General features: G+C 48.9%; 1 protein-coding gene across 2 annotated transcripts in view; it reads right to left on the reverse strand.

Annotated features, from left to right (window-relative positions):
• Window positions 1-19,764, reverse strand: part of ABHD2 (abhydrolase domain containing 2, acylglycerol lipase) — a 105,542-nt gene that overhangs the window by 73,075 nt on the left and 12,703 nt on the right. For both annotated transcript variants that reach the window (XM_042988084.1, XM_042988085.1), the window contains exons 2-3: window positions 8,289-8,391; window positions 5,881-6,080 (exon numbers count right to left, since the gene is read on the reverse strand). In XM_042988084.1, the coding sequence (XP_042844018.1) occupies window positions 5,881-6,074 (194 nt within the window). In that variant the 5' untranslated portion in view covers window positions 6,075-6,080; window positions 8,289-8,391. The remainder of the gene's footprint in view (window positions 1-5,880; window positions 6,081-8,288; window positions 8,392-19,764) is intronic.

The raw sequence follows: 19,764 nt of genomic DNA on the forward strand, positions 1-19,764 counted from the left end.
GGAGAGAGGCGCTCTGGTGGAGGGAGAAAGGAGGGGGGACCTGGGGATGGCCCGGGGTAAGAGCTCAGGAGGCAGGCACTCAGTGGGCCGCAGGAGAACGCCACAGGTGGTGAGGCCGGACAGGTAGGTTGGGGCCACACTGGTGTGTGGGGTGCCGGCCTGCTCCAGGAAGCCAATTCGGGTGGTACTGTGACACATGGGTGGGTCAGAGGCAAGGAGGTGACTCAGGACACTCTGGGAAAAGCCCAAGGGAGTGGTAGTTACACGGGTGAATACAGATGTAAAAGGTCCTGACCTGTATACTTAAGGTTTGTGCATTTTACTATATGTAAATGATAGCTCAAAATACCCTTTGTACTTAGAGCGCATAAAGAGAGGGAATGACCCATCCCCCTCTTTAGATTACATAACCTGTTGGGTTTTTCTGGGCTCTACGCAGAGCAGGCTGGAAAATCTGGGAGGGAGATACGTTATTTCCAACTACTTTAAGGATAAAGTAGGTAAGTAGGAGATGCATTGTATAGGCGACTTGCTGAGTGGGTCACAACAGCACCTTTCCAGACTCTCTCTCTTATTTGTACTGAGTGTAAAGTGACTGGCTAGCACCGAAGTCAATGAGAGTGGGGGAGAGAAAGAGAGAGAATCAGCAACTACAGGAGAGGCTGAAGGAAGCCACAGTAAGACAGAGAACAGCAGGTTATTGGGAAAAACTCCACCAAGACCGTGGAACTTCAAGCTTCTCATTTTTCATAGAAACCATTTTCACATGCTATTGCAACCTATGTTCCCAACAAGCCTAGAATGTGGGAATGAATTATATGATAGCTATTATTCCTGTTTTGCAGATGAGGAAACAGAGACAAAAATACGAAGAAAAGGGAAACCTACTACATTCCTGAGATTATAACCTGTAAAAATTCCAGGGTATCTGGGTGGCTCAGTCGGTTAAGCGTCCAACTCTTGATTTTGCCTCAGGTCATGATCTCTCGGTTCATGGGACAGAGCCCGGCATCAAGTTGTACATTGACAGTGTGAAGCCTGCTTGGGACTCTGTCTCTCTCCCTCTCTCTCTGGCCCTCCCCTGCTTATGTACACACACTCTCTCTCTCTTGCTCTCAAAATAAATAAACTAAATAAACTGTAAAAATTCCTCTGGAAAACAGTTTGGCAAAATATGTAAAATTCCTTAAACTGAGTATTTCTTTTTATACAGCAAATATATTAACAAGAATTTACCCTAGGAAGCAATCAGATCTCTATATGCATCCACCATCGCAATGGTTATAATTACAAGGATGTAAAAAAGGAAAGAGAAATGCCCAATAAAATAGGAAACTGGTTAAATATGTTATGATGCTTCACACGATGAAATGGCATTACATTTATCAATGGAATTTTTTATATGAGATATGTTTCTAATTGAAACTTTCAAGTGGCCAAACAGTTTGTATGCGTCAATCAATTATGTTACATAATAAACACATATGCACAAAAAACACCGGGGGAAAAAAAAGTCCTTAAAAAAGTGCTTAAAAATCCCATAGCCCTAGGGGGCTACTGCCAGCCCATCCTAGAACATGGGGGATGGAAATAGGTAGGAGAAGGCAGATACACAAGAAGACCTTCTCTTTGCGTTCTCGTCCTTACTCTAGAGCCAGGACCCCCCACCCCCAGGGTCCTTCATCTAAGAGGACTTCTCTGATGCGTGGTTGACAACAGTGGTACTAGACGCAGGTTGCTCGTGCCAAAGGGCACCATGGGAGCGCTGCCTGTTTCATTTCACACAGAAGGAAGCCAAGGGCCAGGAAGGCTGTCACTTGGTCCTGGTTTCCGCAGCTCGTGTAGAAGTAGAAGACCGAGGTTTCCATCCCAGGCCAAATTTCAATTCACAGTTTTTACTCTGTACCACTGCGGCCAACAGCCACTAGAAATCTGAATGGTTGACAGGATTCTCCAGCTGTTAAAAATCAAGTGTTAGAAAATACATAGCAGCATGGGCAAGTGTCCATGGCATACTCCGTATTAAAGCAGGCCACCCAATGCTATACAGACAGACCCCTGATTTTGCAGGGGAAAGTCTCTGCAGAAGAAAAAAAACCCACAGGGATGATCACCCAAGGAGTAACGGGATGGAACTTTGAGTAGGAGACTGATAGATGATTTTCATGTGGTTTACTTTACTTTTCAGTTTCAGAAAATGCATATGCATTAAACTTTTAATTCAGAAAAAAGTGGAGATTTGTAGCATCATCTAGATTTTCCCCCAATTCTGAACTGAGCTTTAGTCTGCCGGGTTTCACTGAAAGCAGACATTTCCTGAGAACAAAAAAAAAAGTGAATCACTAGGTAAATATTGATCTGTTGCTAAGGGATCAAGAAACACATCATGCCGTGTTTTCCTCCAGACATTAAAAGATGCGTTTCTAATGTATCTTTGGATAGATTATCTTAAAACAGATTCAAAAACTAATGTTGAAACAGAGAAAAAAAAATTTATTCTCATAACATGTTTTCAATCTTCACCTTTCATCAGCTTTTTATTTTATTTTTTTTTCCTATAGCAGAACAGCAGGGGGATAAGATCTGATTCCACACCTAAGTCATAATAACCGGCTGCCTTCAGTCAGGTTAACCGAGTAACACCATTAGTTTGCGGGAAATCAGTTAACTGAACTTTCTAGCCCAGACCATTGTTTGTGAAGGCTGCAGACGGGCTTCCGCTAGGAAAAAAAATCTTCAAAGTCTCAGGAGAAGCACTTTCACCCATAACAGACATGCTTCCTGTCCTCAGCTTCAAATACATGGGAGGCTGTTACAGAAATGTGACACAGAGGAAGAACATCAAGGACAGTGGCTCCCGACAGAGCGATTAAAATAGAAAGAGGGTCACGTGGGAATCGGAAGGCCGCTCTGGGGCCAGTCCTGCCGAAGGCTCTCATCTCGGTCCAGCCCCTTAGTGCTCTCTGCTCACTTCTCTGCACCTTGAGAAGAGTCTGTCCATCTCTCCATGGGTAAGAGGGGAACCAAGGCTGGATTCAGTTACCGTCTCTGCTACTGGGAAGTTTCCTCATCCTCAAAATGAGAGGAAAAACGAGTCCAACCTTAAAGTCATTAAGAGTAAATGAATAATGTCTACAAGAGACTCAGCAAATTTAAAATGCGGTAACATAGACAAAACAGGGTAACGTGAAAACACTCTAGTGATAAGCTACATGAGAGCAGGATGTAGTTATTTCTAAGATTAGAACCTAAGTAAAAAATAAGAGGTTAGTTAGGGTGCCTGGGTGGCTCAATCAGTTGCGCGTCCGACTTTGGCTCAGGTCACCATCTCACAGGTTATGAGTTCAAGCCCCACACTGGCCTCCTGCTGTCGGCACAGAACCCGCTTTAGATCCTCTGTTTCCCTCTCTCTCTGCCCCTCCCCTGTTCACTCTCTCTCTCTCAAAATAAATAAACATTAAAAAAAAAAAAAAGGTTACAAGATGGAGGGGAAAAAATGAATCCTTTTGTTCTTTGATCATTTGTCATGTTCAAGTCAGAGAGCTCGGATGTTTAGAATTTAACTGTTTAAGTAATGTTCCTACATGCTCGGAGAAGGCTGGTCCCATTCTCAAAGGGACAGGTCTCAGAAGGAAACAGTCTTTGGGGAACAACCTTCAAACTGTGGGTAAGTAACTGAGGCTGATCTCTACCACTCCCTAATTTGGGTTTCACCAGGAGGGAGCATGTGGCTGGTTAATGACAGGGGTGGTGTGGCAGTGGGGGTCCATGGAGGTCTGTGGCCAGGGATCCACTTCCACACCAGGAGAGTGGGTGGGGCCATCTCAACGGGACGTCATATGGTGCCACACCTCAGGCTGAGGGAGACAGCATGCCAGAAGGAAAAAGAACAAAGAGAACTGTTGGGTTTAATGTTTCTAGGTTATTTTTTAAAGGAAAACACTGAAAGAGGTACAGATCTGCTATAATCAACATTTTTTTTTTAAGCTTGGAACAATTATCATGGAATCAAACCATATGTGATGTTTTTCCAGAGCCTGGAAAACAGCAGCTTTTCTGTGGCCTCCTCTAGTTACTCAGGAACCAACGCTGGGTAGAAATTTGCACTCATCTAATCTATACATTAGCTTACCTAGTTACTTAATACCTTCATTTTTTTTCTCTAAAAATAAGATGGCGAGGAACTTGGTCTAGCTGGGTCCCGCTCAATATGAAAATAGGTGCCAATCGTATTGGCCAGTCCAGACTAGTGAATTCTCTAAGTAGTGAAGGGGCGCCTGGGTGGCCCAGTCGGTTAAGCGTCTGACTTTGGCTCAGGTTACAATCTCATGGTTTGTGAGTTGGAGGCCCATGTCAGGCTCGCTGCTGTCAGTGCAGAGCCTGCTTCGGATCCTCTCTCTCTCTCTCTCTCTCTCTCTCTCTGTCTGTCTGCCCCTCCCCTGCTCATGCTCTCTCTCTCTCTCAAAAAAAAAAAAAAAAAAAAAAGGATAAACATTAAAAAAAATAATAAATTAAGTGGCGAAGAAAAATGCCGGCCGATTTGGAAAGCACACAGATTCTGTGCACAGCCCTCAGGGAGGAGAGCTTTCTCACCGCAAACGCTGCTGAATACAAACGACTTTCCTACTGCCCACTTGTCCCGTCCCCCTGTGGTGATGTGAAGGCCCCTTAGCGGTTCCAAATTCGACATGATGACATCTGTACCGTATGTGACACTCCACAAGTATTAGGCGACACGACTGAGTTCTGAGTCACTCTCAACTTAACTTTTGGGGCCTGGCGTCACTGTTGCAACAAAGAAAACTCCACGCGAACACCCCAAACACACAAAGTCCACAATGGCAGCTCGTCGCCCTTGGCTAAGAGTAAGTAAAAATCAACTAGATAATCACACAAGACAAAGCAAGGGCCCAAACTCTCAGATGGGTCTGTGGCCCATCTGTCCACTCTTAGAAGAGGATCGTTTGCCCGATGTCACCGACCCCCCTAGAGGGGGTGAGAGGTGCTGTCGGGAGAGAGGGAAAGCTTCTACCACCATCCACTGAGTATCAGAAACTCGAGTTTCCGCCCCGAGGGGACGCGGTTCAGGAAGATGGCTCTGCCGGCAGCTTCCATCGGATAAGGTGCACCCGGCAGAGTAGAATCGGCGACAAGAGGCACAGGTGGTGAAGCAGCAAGAAGGAGAAAGCGGGAAGGGATTCAGACCCAGCAGAGCAAGGGACGCTTCGTGCCCCACGTGTGGCCCGAGCCCTAAAGGAAGACAGAGCTGTTCGGAAGACGTCACCAGGGAAAAATGACACCACGCGCCGCTTGAAGACAGGTGTGACGGAACGCAGACTGCCGCTTCTTCGCCATCAGGGTTCCTCTGTCAGAAGCAGCGTTCACCCTTGGCACCTCCCATCTACAGGCCCGGGCCTCGGGCAGGGAGACCTGGCTCCCTCACAACGCAAGTATTCTCTTGGCTACTATTCAGTACTTTTCAACGACGGAGGTGGAGAGTACCCAGCTAGGAAGTCTGTGCTTTTTTGCTCAGTAATTATTTTCGGTAAGGACAGTTCCTCCGTCTGAGGACGGACAACAGCACACTTGGTAAAGGGCTAGAATACGACCTAAACGTGACGACTGCTTTCCGCAAGGCCCTCGTCACGGACGCTGACACCGCAGTGAGGGAGGGAAGCTTCTAGGCAACAAAGATCCGACCCTGTCTCCTACCCTCCAGGATTCAAACACCAGATGTGTACTGAGACTGTGGCGGTTTTGACACCAATGACCCTATCCTACATGGATGCCTTGAGGACAGAATGTGACAAGATTCTCTGAACACTGCACCAGCCAAACAGATTAGCAGAGGGGCATACAGTGGGCGCGAGGTCTACTCACTCTTTGGTCAGAAGAGGACAGGACTTGAGCAGAAAGCGCGAGAGCCCCGAGTCCTGGAAGTAGAGGTCAGGCGGGGCCGTGGGGCTCTTCAGATTCAAACACCGGACGATCACATATAACACGGCAGCCACTGCGGCCAGCTTCACCCCGTCAAACACGGCCGGGAGCTCGGGGGTCTCCAGCATGGCATTCATCTTGATCTGGGGAGAAGCACACGTCTAGGGTCAGAAGCACAGGGAGGAGGGGAGCAGCCACCACACTAAGAGGCAAAGCCAGCGAGGAGATGTCCATAGCGTCCCCGGGCCAACTGCCATCGGGGCCTTCGAGCCATCACCGGGACTGGCGACAACCCAAATCACACACAGTCCCGAGCACTGATAAACTGGGTAGGGTTTTTGGTTGTTTTTAATCTAACGAGCACTTTGAAGATAAGCAACTTAGAAAATACTGACAAGAACATCCTTTGGGGAGCAGGGGAAAGTCCAGCCAGAGACTGGGGCGGCACGCTGGTTTCTGTGGACCGGCGGCCGTGAATCGCTCTGCACCAGGTGTGTGCGAAGTGACATGGTGACAGCCTGGAACAGAGACCGGGACGGATGCTACTGCCTACACATGTGACTATCGCGTCCTCGGGTCCCACCCCCTATTTTCAGAGCAGGAGGGGAGAAAGCGACCTGGGCGTGACTCAGCCATCTGCTCCTCGGGGGGCAGCCCCGGTGCTGGGGTCAAGTTCAGACTCGGCCCAGGTGGCAGCGATCTTTGACCCTGGGGGTTTCAGGTAGTGTGAGATGCAACTTGGCCAATTTTTCCCCCCCCAAGGGTACCTGACTACAACCATTCGTCCCCAAATCAGGGTAAAAGTGGACCGCCAGACCAAAACCAAAATTCGGGAGTGTGGAAAATGTGTATGCAGATTTGGCTTTTCCCCCAAGCTCTCCTAATAGTTTATCTTTTGTGGTAGCTTTACCTTACATACAACACACACACACACACACACACAAACCTTCCAAACACAGAAAACCAAACATCAACAACAACAAGGGCAACAGCAACAAAAATCCAGTCTTTGCCTTGCTGCTCAGAAGAAAAACAGCACATTAGCGTTACCTTAAAAATCAGGGAAACCACAAGCTAACAAAAAGGAGAAAATGGTAACTCACAGCCAAGGTAGCTATGGCAACAGCTTCCCTGGAATGGCGTCTACTAGCCTCTGCTAAAAACAGTCAGCAGAGAACTCCGGTGGCCAACAGTACAGGCAGAAGGGGCAAGACACAACAATCTCCCGAAAATGCGTGGGGGCCATAACCGGATGAACTCCCTAGAGACCCCCTTTTCTTCTTTACCCCAGAAACCCTTTTCAAAGGTCAAGGTGACTCTGGCAAATGCAGGACCCGAACATACTGCCGATGATTTCTGGCAGGGGTTCCAACTCAGTAAGAAAGGCCATCAAGGATCATGGCTCAACTAGCCTTCCACCGTCAAGGCAAGAAAATAATTTTCAAACATCCAACATGGGGCGCCTGGGTGGCTCAGTTGGTTTAGTGGCCAATTCTTGATTTCGGGTCAGGTCATGATCTCACGGTTCCCTGCTTGGGATTCTCTCCCTCCTTCTCTCTCTGTCCCTCCTCTGCTCGCTCATTCTCTGTCTCTCTCAAAATACATAAATAAAAACCTAAAAAAACTTAAAAAAAAATTTATCCAACACAATGTTGAATCAAGGCTAGATCTCAAAATATACTTTCAGCTGTATTAACCTTTGAACCTTTATGATCAGACAGCTGCCTTAAAACCTAACTTCTGGACCCGTGTCACCTCACTCCTGGGACCATGTCTCCTAAAGTCTACTTATAAACCCCTAAGACAGGATTCTTAACTTGGGGTCTGTGGGTCCCCTACCGTACTCTAGGGTCCAGGAACACCCTAAAATTCTATGTGAAGGTTTGTGTGTACGTAGCTTTCTGTGGTGAGGATCTGCAGATTTAATCAGGTTCTCCATGGGGTTTGCAGCCTCAAAACATACACAGCACCACAAAGCGTTCCACAGCGCTGGTCCCTCAATTCACCACAACCCTGCCACCTAAGCCAGTCGAGCCGGCAGGAGACAAATTTCCAAGATGCTGCTGTTCACTAATACGGGTTTTTATGTCTAGTGAGCAAAGGGCCCAAAACAAGATCCAGCAGGAGTTCCAAAGTCTCTCTGACACAATGCTGGTAACATGGCTCTTTCTTGTCCCCTTTGTTGAGAAGAGAACAGACAAATGCAGCAGGTGGCTTTACCAGTTTCCTTGTGGGTCAAGAACTGAAATTTTATTGAATTAAGAAAATAAGTCCCTCCCTCCCCACTTCCTCTCACTGCTTACTCACATAAAGGGAGGAGAAGCAAAAATAAAAGTCTGGGCCATACATACCTCTATGCCCCTTGTTCCTCTCTACTGAGAATATTAACTGTCCTTGAAGAGTTGTCCAGCGGGGCCGCTCAGGTCAGATCTCTTATTCAAATTAACCTAAAAGCTGAAAAGAGGAGATGGTCAGGTTCTAAAGGATGAGAAAGAGGCAATTTAATTAAAATGAAAGCACAGGCGAAGTTTCTCTTCCTTTCGAGTCTTTACGGAAAAAGGCAATTTCTTTCATTAACACGGGTGCCACACTCTCGGCCACTTGGCTGTTGGCACAAACCTGCCGGGGAAAATCTTGGTGGCACCACACGCTGGTGGGCTCTCTCTGGTCTCCAGGACAAGTTACCTGCTGCATTCAGAACTCCGGCTAAGGCAAACCCACACGGCTCTCACGCTTTATCTCCTAACATCATCTTCAGAAGCACCTGACGGGTATCACCTGGGTGACCGAGGCAATAACTCAGCAAGGCCTTAGGTCAAGACAGCAGTCAATTGACTCGTTCCTTCTCTCCCAAACATACAGCAACAACAGAAAAAAAATGTCACAAGGCTAAGGGCGTGGACGGGCTCAGAAACCCCGTACCAGGAACAGCACAGCACTGGAAGCCTGTGGTGGGAAAGCCACACTGCCTGCCAGGTCTGCATCGGGGCTGGGGGCCGGGGGCTGGCCGTGGAGGGGCGCCAAGAGCTAAACGTGCTCCCTGTGAGTGGGGACCCAGAGCCGGGCCCAGTGCTCTGAAAATGCATGGCTTCCAAAGCAGCAGGGGAAACAGGAAAGAGAAAGGGGTGGGGGTGGGGGTGGAGGGGCCAGCCAGTGTTTACATAGCGCAATCTACGTGCCAGGCTCTGTCCCTGGGACATTCCGTGCACACCAACGCGTTGCATCCTTGCTGCACACTGTGGAGGAGGTACCATTATTATCCCCATTTCGCAGATGAGGAAACTGAGGCATAGAAAATTTGAGCAACTTGTCCAAGGCCACCCAGCGATTAGGTAGAGAAACCAGGATTCGTATCTGGCTCCAGAGGCCCTCCTTCTAACCACCACGCTGTACTATCTGAAAGGAAGAAAAGACAGAGAGAGAGAAGCAGGCAAGAAAGAAAAAGGACAAGGCCGAAAACGCAGAGGTCTGAGACACCAGCGGCTTGCCCAAAGTCACACAGCGGTGAGACAGACAGCAGAGCTGGGAACCCAGCCCAGTGTTCTCGGATTCCACCACGCCGAAATGACTTCAACCGGAAAAGAAAGCCGGTTGAAGGGGGGACCCAATTAACCTTCAGAGTCGCCTTGCTCAACCTCAGATTTTTATTATTTCTTCGTATTCTGAGACAAATTAGCCACGGAGGGCCAGGCTTTGTTGAGGTGGGGACCAAAGAGCAAAGCCCTCAGCCACATCACAGCGCGCCTGACCTTTCCCGGGCTCGGCTGCCAACTGGAAAACGGGACGGGACGGACCAAACATCCTCTAGCAGAAGCCCATCGGATGACGCTGCCTGTGGCTGGCATTTAAAAATATGAGTTTATTGACTGCCAACATATAAACAGCAGGAGATTTCGGGTAAAAAAAAATCTGAATTTCTGGTGTCTCTTGGGAAAAAAAAAAAAATCACGGTGCCTGGATGGCTCAGTTGGTCAAACGTCTGACTTCAGCTCAGGTCACGATCTCACAGTTCATGAGTTCGAGCCCTGTGTCGTGCTCTCTGCTGTCAGCACAGAGCCTGCTTCAGGTCCTCTGTCCCCCTGTCTCTCTGCCCCTCTCCGGCTCCCTTGCGTGTGCACGTTCTCTCTCTCTCTCTCTCTCTCAGAAATAAACAGTAAAAAAAGAAAAAAAAAATTAGAAGATTTGGCAACGCTGAGCTTGTGTTCTCACTTGGCAACAATGGATGGAGCTGAGAGGGGGCCGCCCCCTCCAGATGGGGCCTCTCCATCATGGTCCGCAACACTGACCCCCCACCCCCCGCCCCCCGCCGCCTGCTTAATCATTCAGGATGTCTGAGTGGTTCCTATGGGCATCAGAATACGCTACCCGTGGAGAAACCTGCATAACATCCCTCTGGCCCTGGATAACTCTGTATTGACTGAATATTCAAAACATACACCATCAGCATACGTATAAATAATAAACTCACAGAAAAACTATGGAAGGGCGGAGCGGCACTTACGGTGTAGTGTGTTTTGTTGTTATTCACACTGATGTTTACCTAAGCCTTGACTTTTTCCACAAACGATCTGAGACGGATTCAAGAAAACACTGAACAGATATGCATGGAGAACGATCCAGAAATGTAGCAGACGGCTCACTGCTTCCCAGAAGGAAGTCTCCCCTTCTTCCTTGTAACAGAGACCTGTAAAATGGTCCTGCCTCCTGGGAAAAAACTACAGCTGCCCTTGCAGGTTGGTGAATCAACATGACTAAATTCTAGCCAATTCTGAAGGCGCTGGTCTGATTTCTCCGAAGACTCCCTAAAAGGCAGGGAGTTAACTCCTTTTCCATCCTTCTCCCTTCCGGCATCCCTGGAATGTAGGCAACATGGCTGCACCCCCAGCAGCCATCTTGGGCCATGAAGTGACCTTGAGGTCATTCTAGAAGCCACATTAAGATGACAGCAGAGTAGAAAGACAGAAGCCTGGGGTCCCTGATGATTTCATGGAGCCATTGTATCAGACCTGTACTGCCTACCTCCAGGTTTCTTTTATGTGAGAGAATAATCCCTTGCATGTTTAAGCCATTGTTACTTCTAGAATCTCTGGTCTGCAATTTCCAATGCTACAGAATGAAATACTCTTTTTTTTAATGTTTATTTTTGAGAGAGAGAGAGAGAGAGAGAGAGAGAGAAAGGGTTTGAGCAGAGAAGAGGTAGAGATAGAGGGAGACACAAAATCTGAAGCAGGCTCCAGGCTCCAAGCTGTCAGCACAGAGGCTCGAACTCACAAAATGCGAGATCATGACCTGAACCGAGTCAGACGCTTAACCAAATGAGCCACCCAGGTGCCCCCAGAAGGAAATATTATATGCTCAAATCTTTCCAGATGCTACAATCACTGGGTTATTAGAGTACAGACACTTTTTCTTCTCTTTTCCAAAATTCATAATAATAATAAATATTTTTATTAGGGGAAAAAAGCTTTAAAATAGCAACTAATAAAATCTTAGGAAGAAATTAAGACCATCTAGACAAGAAAAATACCTCTTCAATGTACACGATTATGTACAGGAGCAAGCCTAGAAATGGACCTGAGCTTTCTGAGTGCGAAAGGAAAAACGGAAACCCAGTCAAACCTATGGTTCTCCAAAATCGAAAGAAACAGAATATGTACTGTGCTCTTATCCCAGAAAGCATGACAGATATGAAGGGGAAGCAGGGTTTTTCTGGCACCAGAGTTATTTAAAAAGAGCCTCTGCGGGACTTTATATAAGGGGACCTTGAGTGATGTGATAGGCAATGTCCTCCTACAACTTTTTTTTAATAGCAAATGCAGCAGAGAATTAATTTCTGCAACCCTCAAAAAATGCCAAGGTTTTAAACTGAATTCAATTCAGTGAAGGCAACCCTATGAAGGATTTTAATTATTACTGTCCAGATATGCACCCTTGATCCAAGCCTTGGACTTGAAGTCCCAAGGAGCAGGGTGTCTGTCCCCAGGGCCACCTCTCTTGAACTTCAGTGGCTCAAGGACCCGACCACTGTACTAAGCATTGCGTAGGACCGCGACGAAGTAGAACTCTCATTTTAACTGGGGAGAAAAGACGCTTATCTTTTTTTAAAATTTTAATTCCAGTATAGTTAACATACAGTGTTTACATTAGGTTCAGGTGCACAAAACAGTGATTCAACACTTTGGTACATCACCCAATGTACTCCTTAGTCCTCAACCCATTTCCCTCATCCCCCCACCTTCCTTCTGGTGACCAACAGCATGTTCTCTAGAGTTAAGAATCTGTTTCTTGATTTGTCTCTTTTCTTTTCCCCCTTTGCTTGTTTTTTTTTTTTTTAAGTTTATTTATTTTGAGAGAGAGAAAGAGCGAGCTTGAATGGGGGGTTGGTGGGGAGAGAGGGGGAGGGAAAGAATCTCAAGCAGGCTCCAGGCCATCAGTGCAGAGCCTGACTCGAGGCTCAATCTCACGAACCCTGAGATCATGACCTGAGCTGAAATCAAGAGTCGGACGCTTAACCGACTGAGCCACCCAGGCGCCCCTGGTATTGGTCTTTCTCTGACTTATTTTGCTTAGCATGCTACTATAAACATAGGGGTGCATCTATCCCTTTGAATTAGTGTTTTTGTACTTTGGGGGATAAATACCCACCAGTGCGATTACCAGATTGTTAAGGTAGTTCTATTTTAAAAACCTTTTTTAATGTTTATTTATTTATTTTTGAGGGAGAGACAGAGCACGAGCAGGGGAGGAGCAGAGAGAGGGAGAGAGAGAATCCCAAGCACCGTGAGGCTCAAACTCATGAACCGCAAGATCGTGGCCTGAGCCGAAACCAAGAGTCGGGTGCTTAATCGACTGGGCCACCCAGGTGCCCCGGTCGCTCTCGTTTTGACTTTCTGCGGAACCTCCACACTGTTTTCCACAGTGGCTGCACCAGTTTGCGTTCCCACTGCACTGTTGTGCAACAAGAGTTTGAAAAGAAGTTTATCTTAAGGCTATCTACACTTTAGGAACTTGGGGACGAGAATAAATTCGCCTAGGAAAAAATTAACCAGGGAAGGACTTATGGAGCAGCTAGATCTAGTGCAATTGCTGGGTTGTAGAGTGGTTCTAACAGAATTTAAGAAGACGTACGTGTGAGTGTGAGAGAGGACGTGTGTGCGCGCCGTATATGTGTATTAAATATGTATATGAAAATACATATTTAACACGTATATTAAATACGTATGAATATGTGTGTGTGCATAAAACCAGGCATTAATTAACTGGCAATTTCAGAACAAAACTCCTGACATTCGTTTTAATTTACCTTGCTGCATTTCATTTCATGGCACTCTCGCTTTCCAATTCAATCTGCCACAAAGGATTAATATTCTGAACTTGTTCCAGGCATAGCAAACTACGCTGCGGTTGTACTGTTTCGTGGGCCCCTTCCTCCCTTTTCTGGGCAGGCGAAATCTGGTTAATATGAACATCAGGCAGCGCAGGTGGGGAAAAGAAGCCACACAGAAGGTGGAGGGGTGGGGGTGGGGGTGGGGGCCGGGTATTGTGCCAGAGGGAAAGGAAGCATCCCCCCGCCCCCACCCCACCTCCAAAAAAAAGAAGGGCTGGGCTTACCGCAGACCTGATGGGTCGGTCCTCAGCCAGAGAGCCGCACACCTCTCCCGCCCCCACCAGTCGTTTTGAGTGGATTTACTCATAAAATGCTGTAACTGATAGTTAAAACCGCGCGTGTAGTCTCTCCGTTAAGAAGGAAACCCCAGGTGCAAGGTGTTGCAAAATGCCCACGAGCAAAGGAACTTTCAGGGGTGCCTCAGTCTCTACGACATGCTTGCCTAGTAGTAGTTCCACCACTGCTCTCCCAAGGCCAAGGCCGTTATTTTGAGATGGACACACAGAGGCAGTGAGACGGGCCACGGCTATGGGGCTGGGAGAAGCTCCAGTCTTGGGGTTCTGAGAACCTGGGTCCTAGTGCCTGCCCTGCTCGTCCTATCTAGTGACCTTGAATAAGTCACTTAACCTTTCTGGGCCCCAAAGGCCTCCTCTGTAAAATGAAAGGATTCGGTTAGAAGCAGATGATGCCAAAGGTCTCCTACAGCTCAAAATTTCTGAGATTCTAGGGATAGAATTGCAGTCCGTGGCTAATAGGCACAGGAAAAAGTCTCCGTGCTCTGTAACAAGAGACAGCCCCTGTTGCCGGCTGACTCGGTGCATCATTAACAAGACTCGCAACAGCAACAGCCCTCATGGCCTTTGTTCTTCCTCTAAATAAGTTCAACATTTGTAGCTGTGCCACTTATGCCCGTAGTTCTGTCACAGTCCCTCCACCTGCGTGGGTGAATGACGATTTCAGCCTTGACATATTAATGTTCACTGATAACACAAAGGAAGGAAAGAAAAAAACGAGCGGAAACTTCAAACACAGAAAACTCATTACACGGTGTGGCGGGATACGTAGCGTAGCCACCCCCCCCCCCCAAATTCCCGACCGTCTGGGACCTGTGAATGTGACCTCCTTTGGATATCAGTTCTTGGCAGATGTCATTTAGATAGGGGGTCACACTGATTGGAGTTGGCCCTAACTCCACGTCTGGGGTCCTTGTAAGGAGCAGGAAGTTTGCACACAGAGATACAGACACGCAGAGAAGACCTTTTAAAGGTGGATGGAAACGGAGGGGCGCCTGGAAGCTCAGTCAGTTAAGTGGCCGACTCTTGGTTGCCTCTCGGGTCATGATCTCACAGTTTGTGAGCTGGAGCCCTGCGTCGGGCTCTGCGCGGACAGCATGGAGCCTGCCTGGGATTCTCTCTCTCCCTCTCCCTCTGACCCTCCCCTACTCGTGCTGTCTCTCTCTCTCTCTCTCTCTCTCTCAAATAAACTTAAAAAAAAAAATAACCTGAAAGGTGGAAGGAGAGACTGGAGCGGTGCACCACGGAGAACAGGAACGCCAGGGGTTGCCAGCAACCAAGAGAAATTAGGAGCAGCACACGAAACAGACACTCCCTCAGAGCCCTCGGGAAGGAAGCCACCCTGATTTCAGACTTTCTCAGCACTGTGAGAGAATGTGCCCAGATGACCTCTCCCGACTCCATAGCTCCCCGCTTCTGTCCTTAGAGGCCAGAGACACCCTCTGTCACGTCCTTCTGAAAGGTTCCTGGTGACCCACACAAGCTCCCTTGTACTATTTCGTGTGCCCCTTTCTCCGGCCCAAGTCAGCGAGCGGACATGAACGCTCACAGGCTACTCATTAACACAATTCGAATCGTATTCTGTGCACACACAGTATTGGCTTCTTGGCCTCTGCGGTTCAGCTGTCAGACCACCCTCTCCTCTCCTAGTATCAGTGACCTAAGGAGGCCAGAGACGGGGACATGTGGGGAGGGGGTGTCTCCTCCAACCTGAGGGGACCTGACCGATAGGCTCCAGTCCTTCTGTGGGTCTCACGGTAAATACCTCTTAAGGAAAACCAAGCCAAACTCTAAGGAATATCTCTCTTTCTATTCCCCGCTGGTTAGACGTGGATTTTGTGTAGGTTCGGGCCCTGGAGCGAGAGAGCCCAGTGTCAAGTCCCAGCCCCACCGGTCATGGTGTTTGTCGTCGGGGGTCAACCGCGATCTGGACGTGCTGATCCAGAGACACTCCCGGCATCCAGCGAAGGGCCCCCAAATACGAGCTATCCCATCACCGCTACTAAGCCCTCCTCCCGTTTTCCTTAGAAAAGCTCCCTCATCTGACAGAAATTACCCTAGAAGATATTCTTTCCCACCTGACACAGAACCCTCCTTAAAAATGAAGTAACTGGCTGACTGACTGCTTGGACCTCCTCCCACAAGTCCGGACTTCACCCCGGGACACACTCCTTCTTGATTCTTCCGATGCAGAACCATGTTGAACTTAACGAATCACTACATACTAAGTGTTCTTCATTCACCAAGTTCTCAGCTCTTCACAGTTCCAAGATGCGTCCTCGTTTCTGCACCGAAAGGGGTTCCGGTCGTGCTCCTGACACACGCGCCCTCTCTCTCCTGCTGAGGGGGTCCCCCCTTCCCCGTGGAAGGGCTGACCCCTCACCCACACCCCTGCCTGCGGGGTAAACTTATTCTGGCCTGGCCCTGCTGACAAACCTCTCCGACGCCCTGAAATAAAACCCCAGGCGGGCCCCGGAAGGCTCTGGCAGGCTTCGCAGGCCCCGTGAGGAGAGTCAGGAAGGCCGGTGGAAGGCCACGGCACACCGCCGACGAAACCCTCACGTCACCCCAACGTTAGCCTTGTCGGTGGCCGCTTGGTTAAAACGCAGTCAGCCCTAGACGTCGACAACGTGACAACTTTGAGGAGAAAGCGGGGACGGAAAGGGCCCGTCTCTACCCCACTTTCTCTGCCACTTAGCTACAAAAGTCAGAGCAGTTAGAGAAAAAAAAGCAACTAAATGAACAATCTGAAGAAGCCACTCCACAGGAGACACAGGCCCAGAGCACACTGCCAGGAGAAAGCCCGGCCGGCCGGCCGCTCACTGTCACTCACTGCCACGGGGCCGGGACGGTGTCCCCAGAAGGCTCCGAGGTACATCCTGGTCTACCCAGAACTGCACGCTTCTGACAGCCCGGGCTGACTTGGGGCCCCGTTCTCGCTCCCAGGGAGGTTTCAATGCCCCGCGTCAGCCCCTGTGCCAGCAGCTCACAGAACCACCCCCCAGCATCCGTAGGCTGTTCCAGGCCTGCGTGTTCTCGCAGGGGAGAGTTCTGCGGGGATGAGCCCTCAGGGTGACCGCCTCAAGCCCGAAGTGACGGACAGCCCTGGCAGCGACAGGCCGCTCCTGTCCTCAACAGATGCCCCACGAGGCTTCTTTTTGAACACTGAGCACTGAGGACCTGGACGAGATTTCCTCCAGCAAATCAGCCCGGGTGGCCGGCGGCGGCTCGTGTGAAGATGCCGGGAAGCGGCTGACGGGAGGGACACGACACGGCAAGGAGGGAGAAAGCCCCCTGGTGATCTAGCACAGTATCTCTTACAGGTCAGGGGCTGCAAAACGAAGGGCCCGTCCGAAGTCGCACACAATTGGGCAGAGAGAAGGGGGAAGCATTTACAGATAATTAACTACATTTATGTTGACGTCGTTTTCACTTGTGGCCAAAATTCGGGCCTTGAAATCGCCTCTCTGCGCGAACTCACTCACGTATTAACTTTCATGTAACCGTATTCTTCCACAAAGTCATAAGGTCACACGCCAAACCGGCTACGTTTCGGAAGATGTCCTACAAGTTCCTAGTAAGGGGAGAGCTACCCTCTGTGAGAAAACGTGAACCTCACATGTCAACGTCAGGAATGGCTACCAACCCACCAGCTTTCCCGAAAGAAAATCACTAACCTAAAAATAGCAGGAGACTGAGTCACAGTTAAGCACGCACACTGAATTGAGCACTTTTACAAGCCCTTACTCAAATACAGAAAGGAAGCTGGCCTCTCCCATTAGCGAAGAGCCCTGCTGAAAAGGTACTTCTACTTCCTACCGGAGGACAAGGTCGAACGGGTAAAGTGCTTAGTAAAATCACAAGCAAAACGGTTTTCTCCACCGCAGAGAAACCCTTCAATCCTTACCTGAGAACAAACAAAAAATCACAAGCCAGGTGTTTCCTCTATAGAAAGCCTAGAATTTTCTAAAGGGACAGGCACTTTAATAAATATATTTGATAGTCCTACACGTGGTGTTACAAAACCTATTCTGTAATTAATACCAAAAGCACATCTCAGCTTACCGGAATCCAAGAAACTCAAGTGCCCAGTTTCCTGGAGTTTTTAAGACAAGGGTACAATTGGAGGGGCGCCTGGGTGGCTCAGTGGGTTGACGTCCAACTCTGGCTCAGGTCATGACCTCACAGTTTGTAAGTTCGAGCCCCATGTCAGGCTCTCTGCTGTCAGTGTAGAGCCTGCTTCGGATCCTCTGTCCCCCTCTCTCTCTGCCCCTTCTCCGCTCGCGCTCTCTCAAAAATGAACGAACATTAAAAAAAAACAACACAGGGGTACAACCAGAGAGAAGAGCATCTCCGGATGTACGGCACAAAAAAAAAAAAAAAAAATCCAGGCATGTTCTGGGAACGGCATGGATGCCACCCAGTCTTCAATGTCTGCAAACAAACTGCCAGAAGGAGGAAACTGGGGAGAGGGCCAGTGCCGGAGCAGAGCACAGCTACCTGGCTAATACAGCAAGGTCCACACCCTGCAATGAAAGCAATGACACATATGGCCTGCTATAACTCTGGCACCCGCCCTCCACCAACGCAGGCGTCAAGAAGTAGATGTGTGAGCGGCGCCTGGGTGGCTCGCGGTTCAGTGTCTGACTCTTGACTTCGGCTCGGGTCATGATCCCAGGGTTGTGGGTTCCAGCCCAGTGTCGGGCTCTGTGCTGAGCGTGAGGGAGCCTGCTTGAGAGTCTATCTCCCCTGCCCCTCCCCTGTTCGTGCAAGCACAAGAACACTCTCTCTCTTTGAAATGAATGAATGAATGAATGAATCAGTGAAGCAGATGTGTGAGAAGACCTGACCAACGTGTCAAGCGCCTTGCCCTTTCCCACGGGAAAGACACTGCCCGCAGGGTTAGCTCACCAGCCCTCCGGCCCCTCCTGGCTCTGTGGTTCTCCGCTGATGAACTCTGTCAGTTGTGGGAGAAAAGAGCTCCCCTCAGGGCTCGGCCGCCAGACCCTTTAACACAGGCCTAGAAAGCAGGAAAGGTTCTGGGCTCTTTGCCCTTCCAAGACTGAGAAGGTTCTGGAGGCAAGGGTATACAATGTGCATGGCATTTTAAGGCATGCTTTACTTATTTCTGTTTTATAAATATCTCAGATGCTGTGAGTAGAAACAGTATCGCATGCCAGCTTAGAGCGGCAGGCTTAAAGGTCACATGGATTCCATTGTGACAAATGCCCAAGTCTTAGAAGACAAACTCCACCAGCTCGATGCTGATAAATACGAAGGACTGATTCACACCCAGGCCCTTGGGTTAAAAATGAAGGCAAGGATATGATATGATGAGACAGTCACCCATCTGGTCCTAACCAAGCCAGCCGCCACGCTGGGCCTCCGTGGAGGCCCGACCCAGCCTCCGCCATCAGTCCGGCTGATTCCGGGCACTCAATAGAGCCTCGTCCCCAGCTTCTAGGTCACAACCCAAGCGGAAGGACCCAGATGTGCTGGATCCTAGCCGTCAGAAGAGGGAAGGGGCGCCCACGTGTCTTCACACTAGTTGCTTCTGGTGACATCTGGATCTATTCTCTCCTCTGGATATGCTGTGCTGTGCAACTTTGGGCAGATCACTTGCCCTCTCTGAGGGTTTTGAAGTTTGCCCTAGGAGCCCGTGTGGTATAATGTAACGACGACAGATTTTAGAATCGGAGGGCCCGGGTTTGCGTTCAGGTTCTCCCAAATGATCTTAGGTGAATTGTCTAAGTTTATTAAAAAAAATTTTTTTAGGGGCGCCTGGGTGGCTTGGTCGGTTAAGCGTCCGACTTCGGCTCAGGTCATGATCTCACGGTCCGTGAGTTCGAGCCCCACGTCGGGCTCTGTGCTGACAGCTCAGAGCCTGGAGCCTGTTTCAGATTCTGTGTCTCCCTCTCTCTGACCCTCCCCTGTTCATGCTCTGTCTCTCTCTGTCTCAAAAATAAATAAACGTTAAAAAAAAAATTAAAAAAAAAATTTTTTTTAATGTTTTATTTATCTTTTTGAAAGTGAGAGAGAAATAGCATGAGCAGGAAGGGGAAGCAGAGAGAGAGGGGACAGAAGATCTGAAGTGGGCTCTGTGCTGACAGCTGCGAGCCCAGTGTGGGGCTCGAACTCACGAACCGT

This window comes from Panthera tigris, chromosome B3 (genome assembly GCF_018350195.1).
Source record: "Panthera tigris isolate Pti1 chromosome B3, P.tigris_Pti1_mat1.1, whole genome shotgun sequence".
Classification (NCBI taxonomy): domain Eukaryota; kingdom Metazoa; phylum Chordata; class Mammalia; order Carnivora; family Felidae; genus Panthera; species Panthera tigris.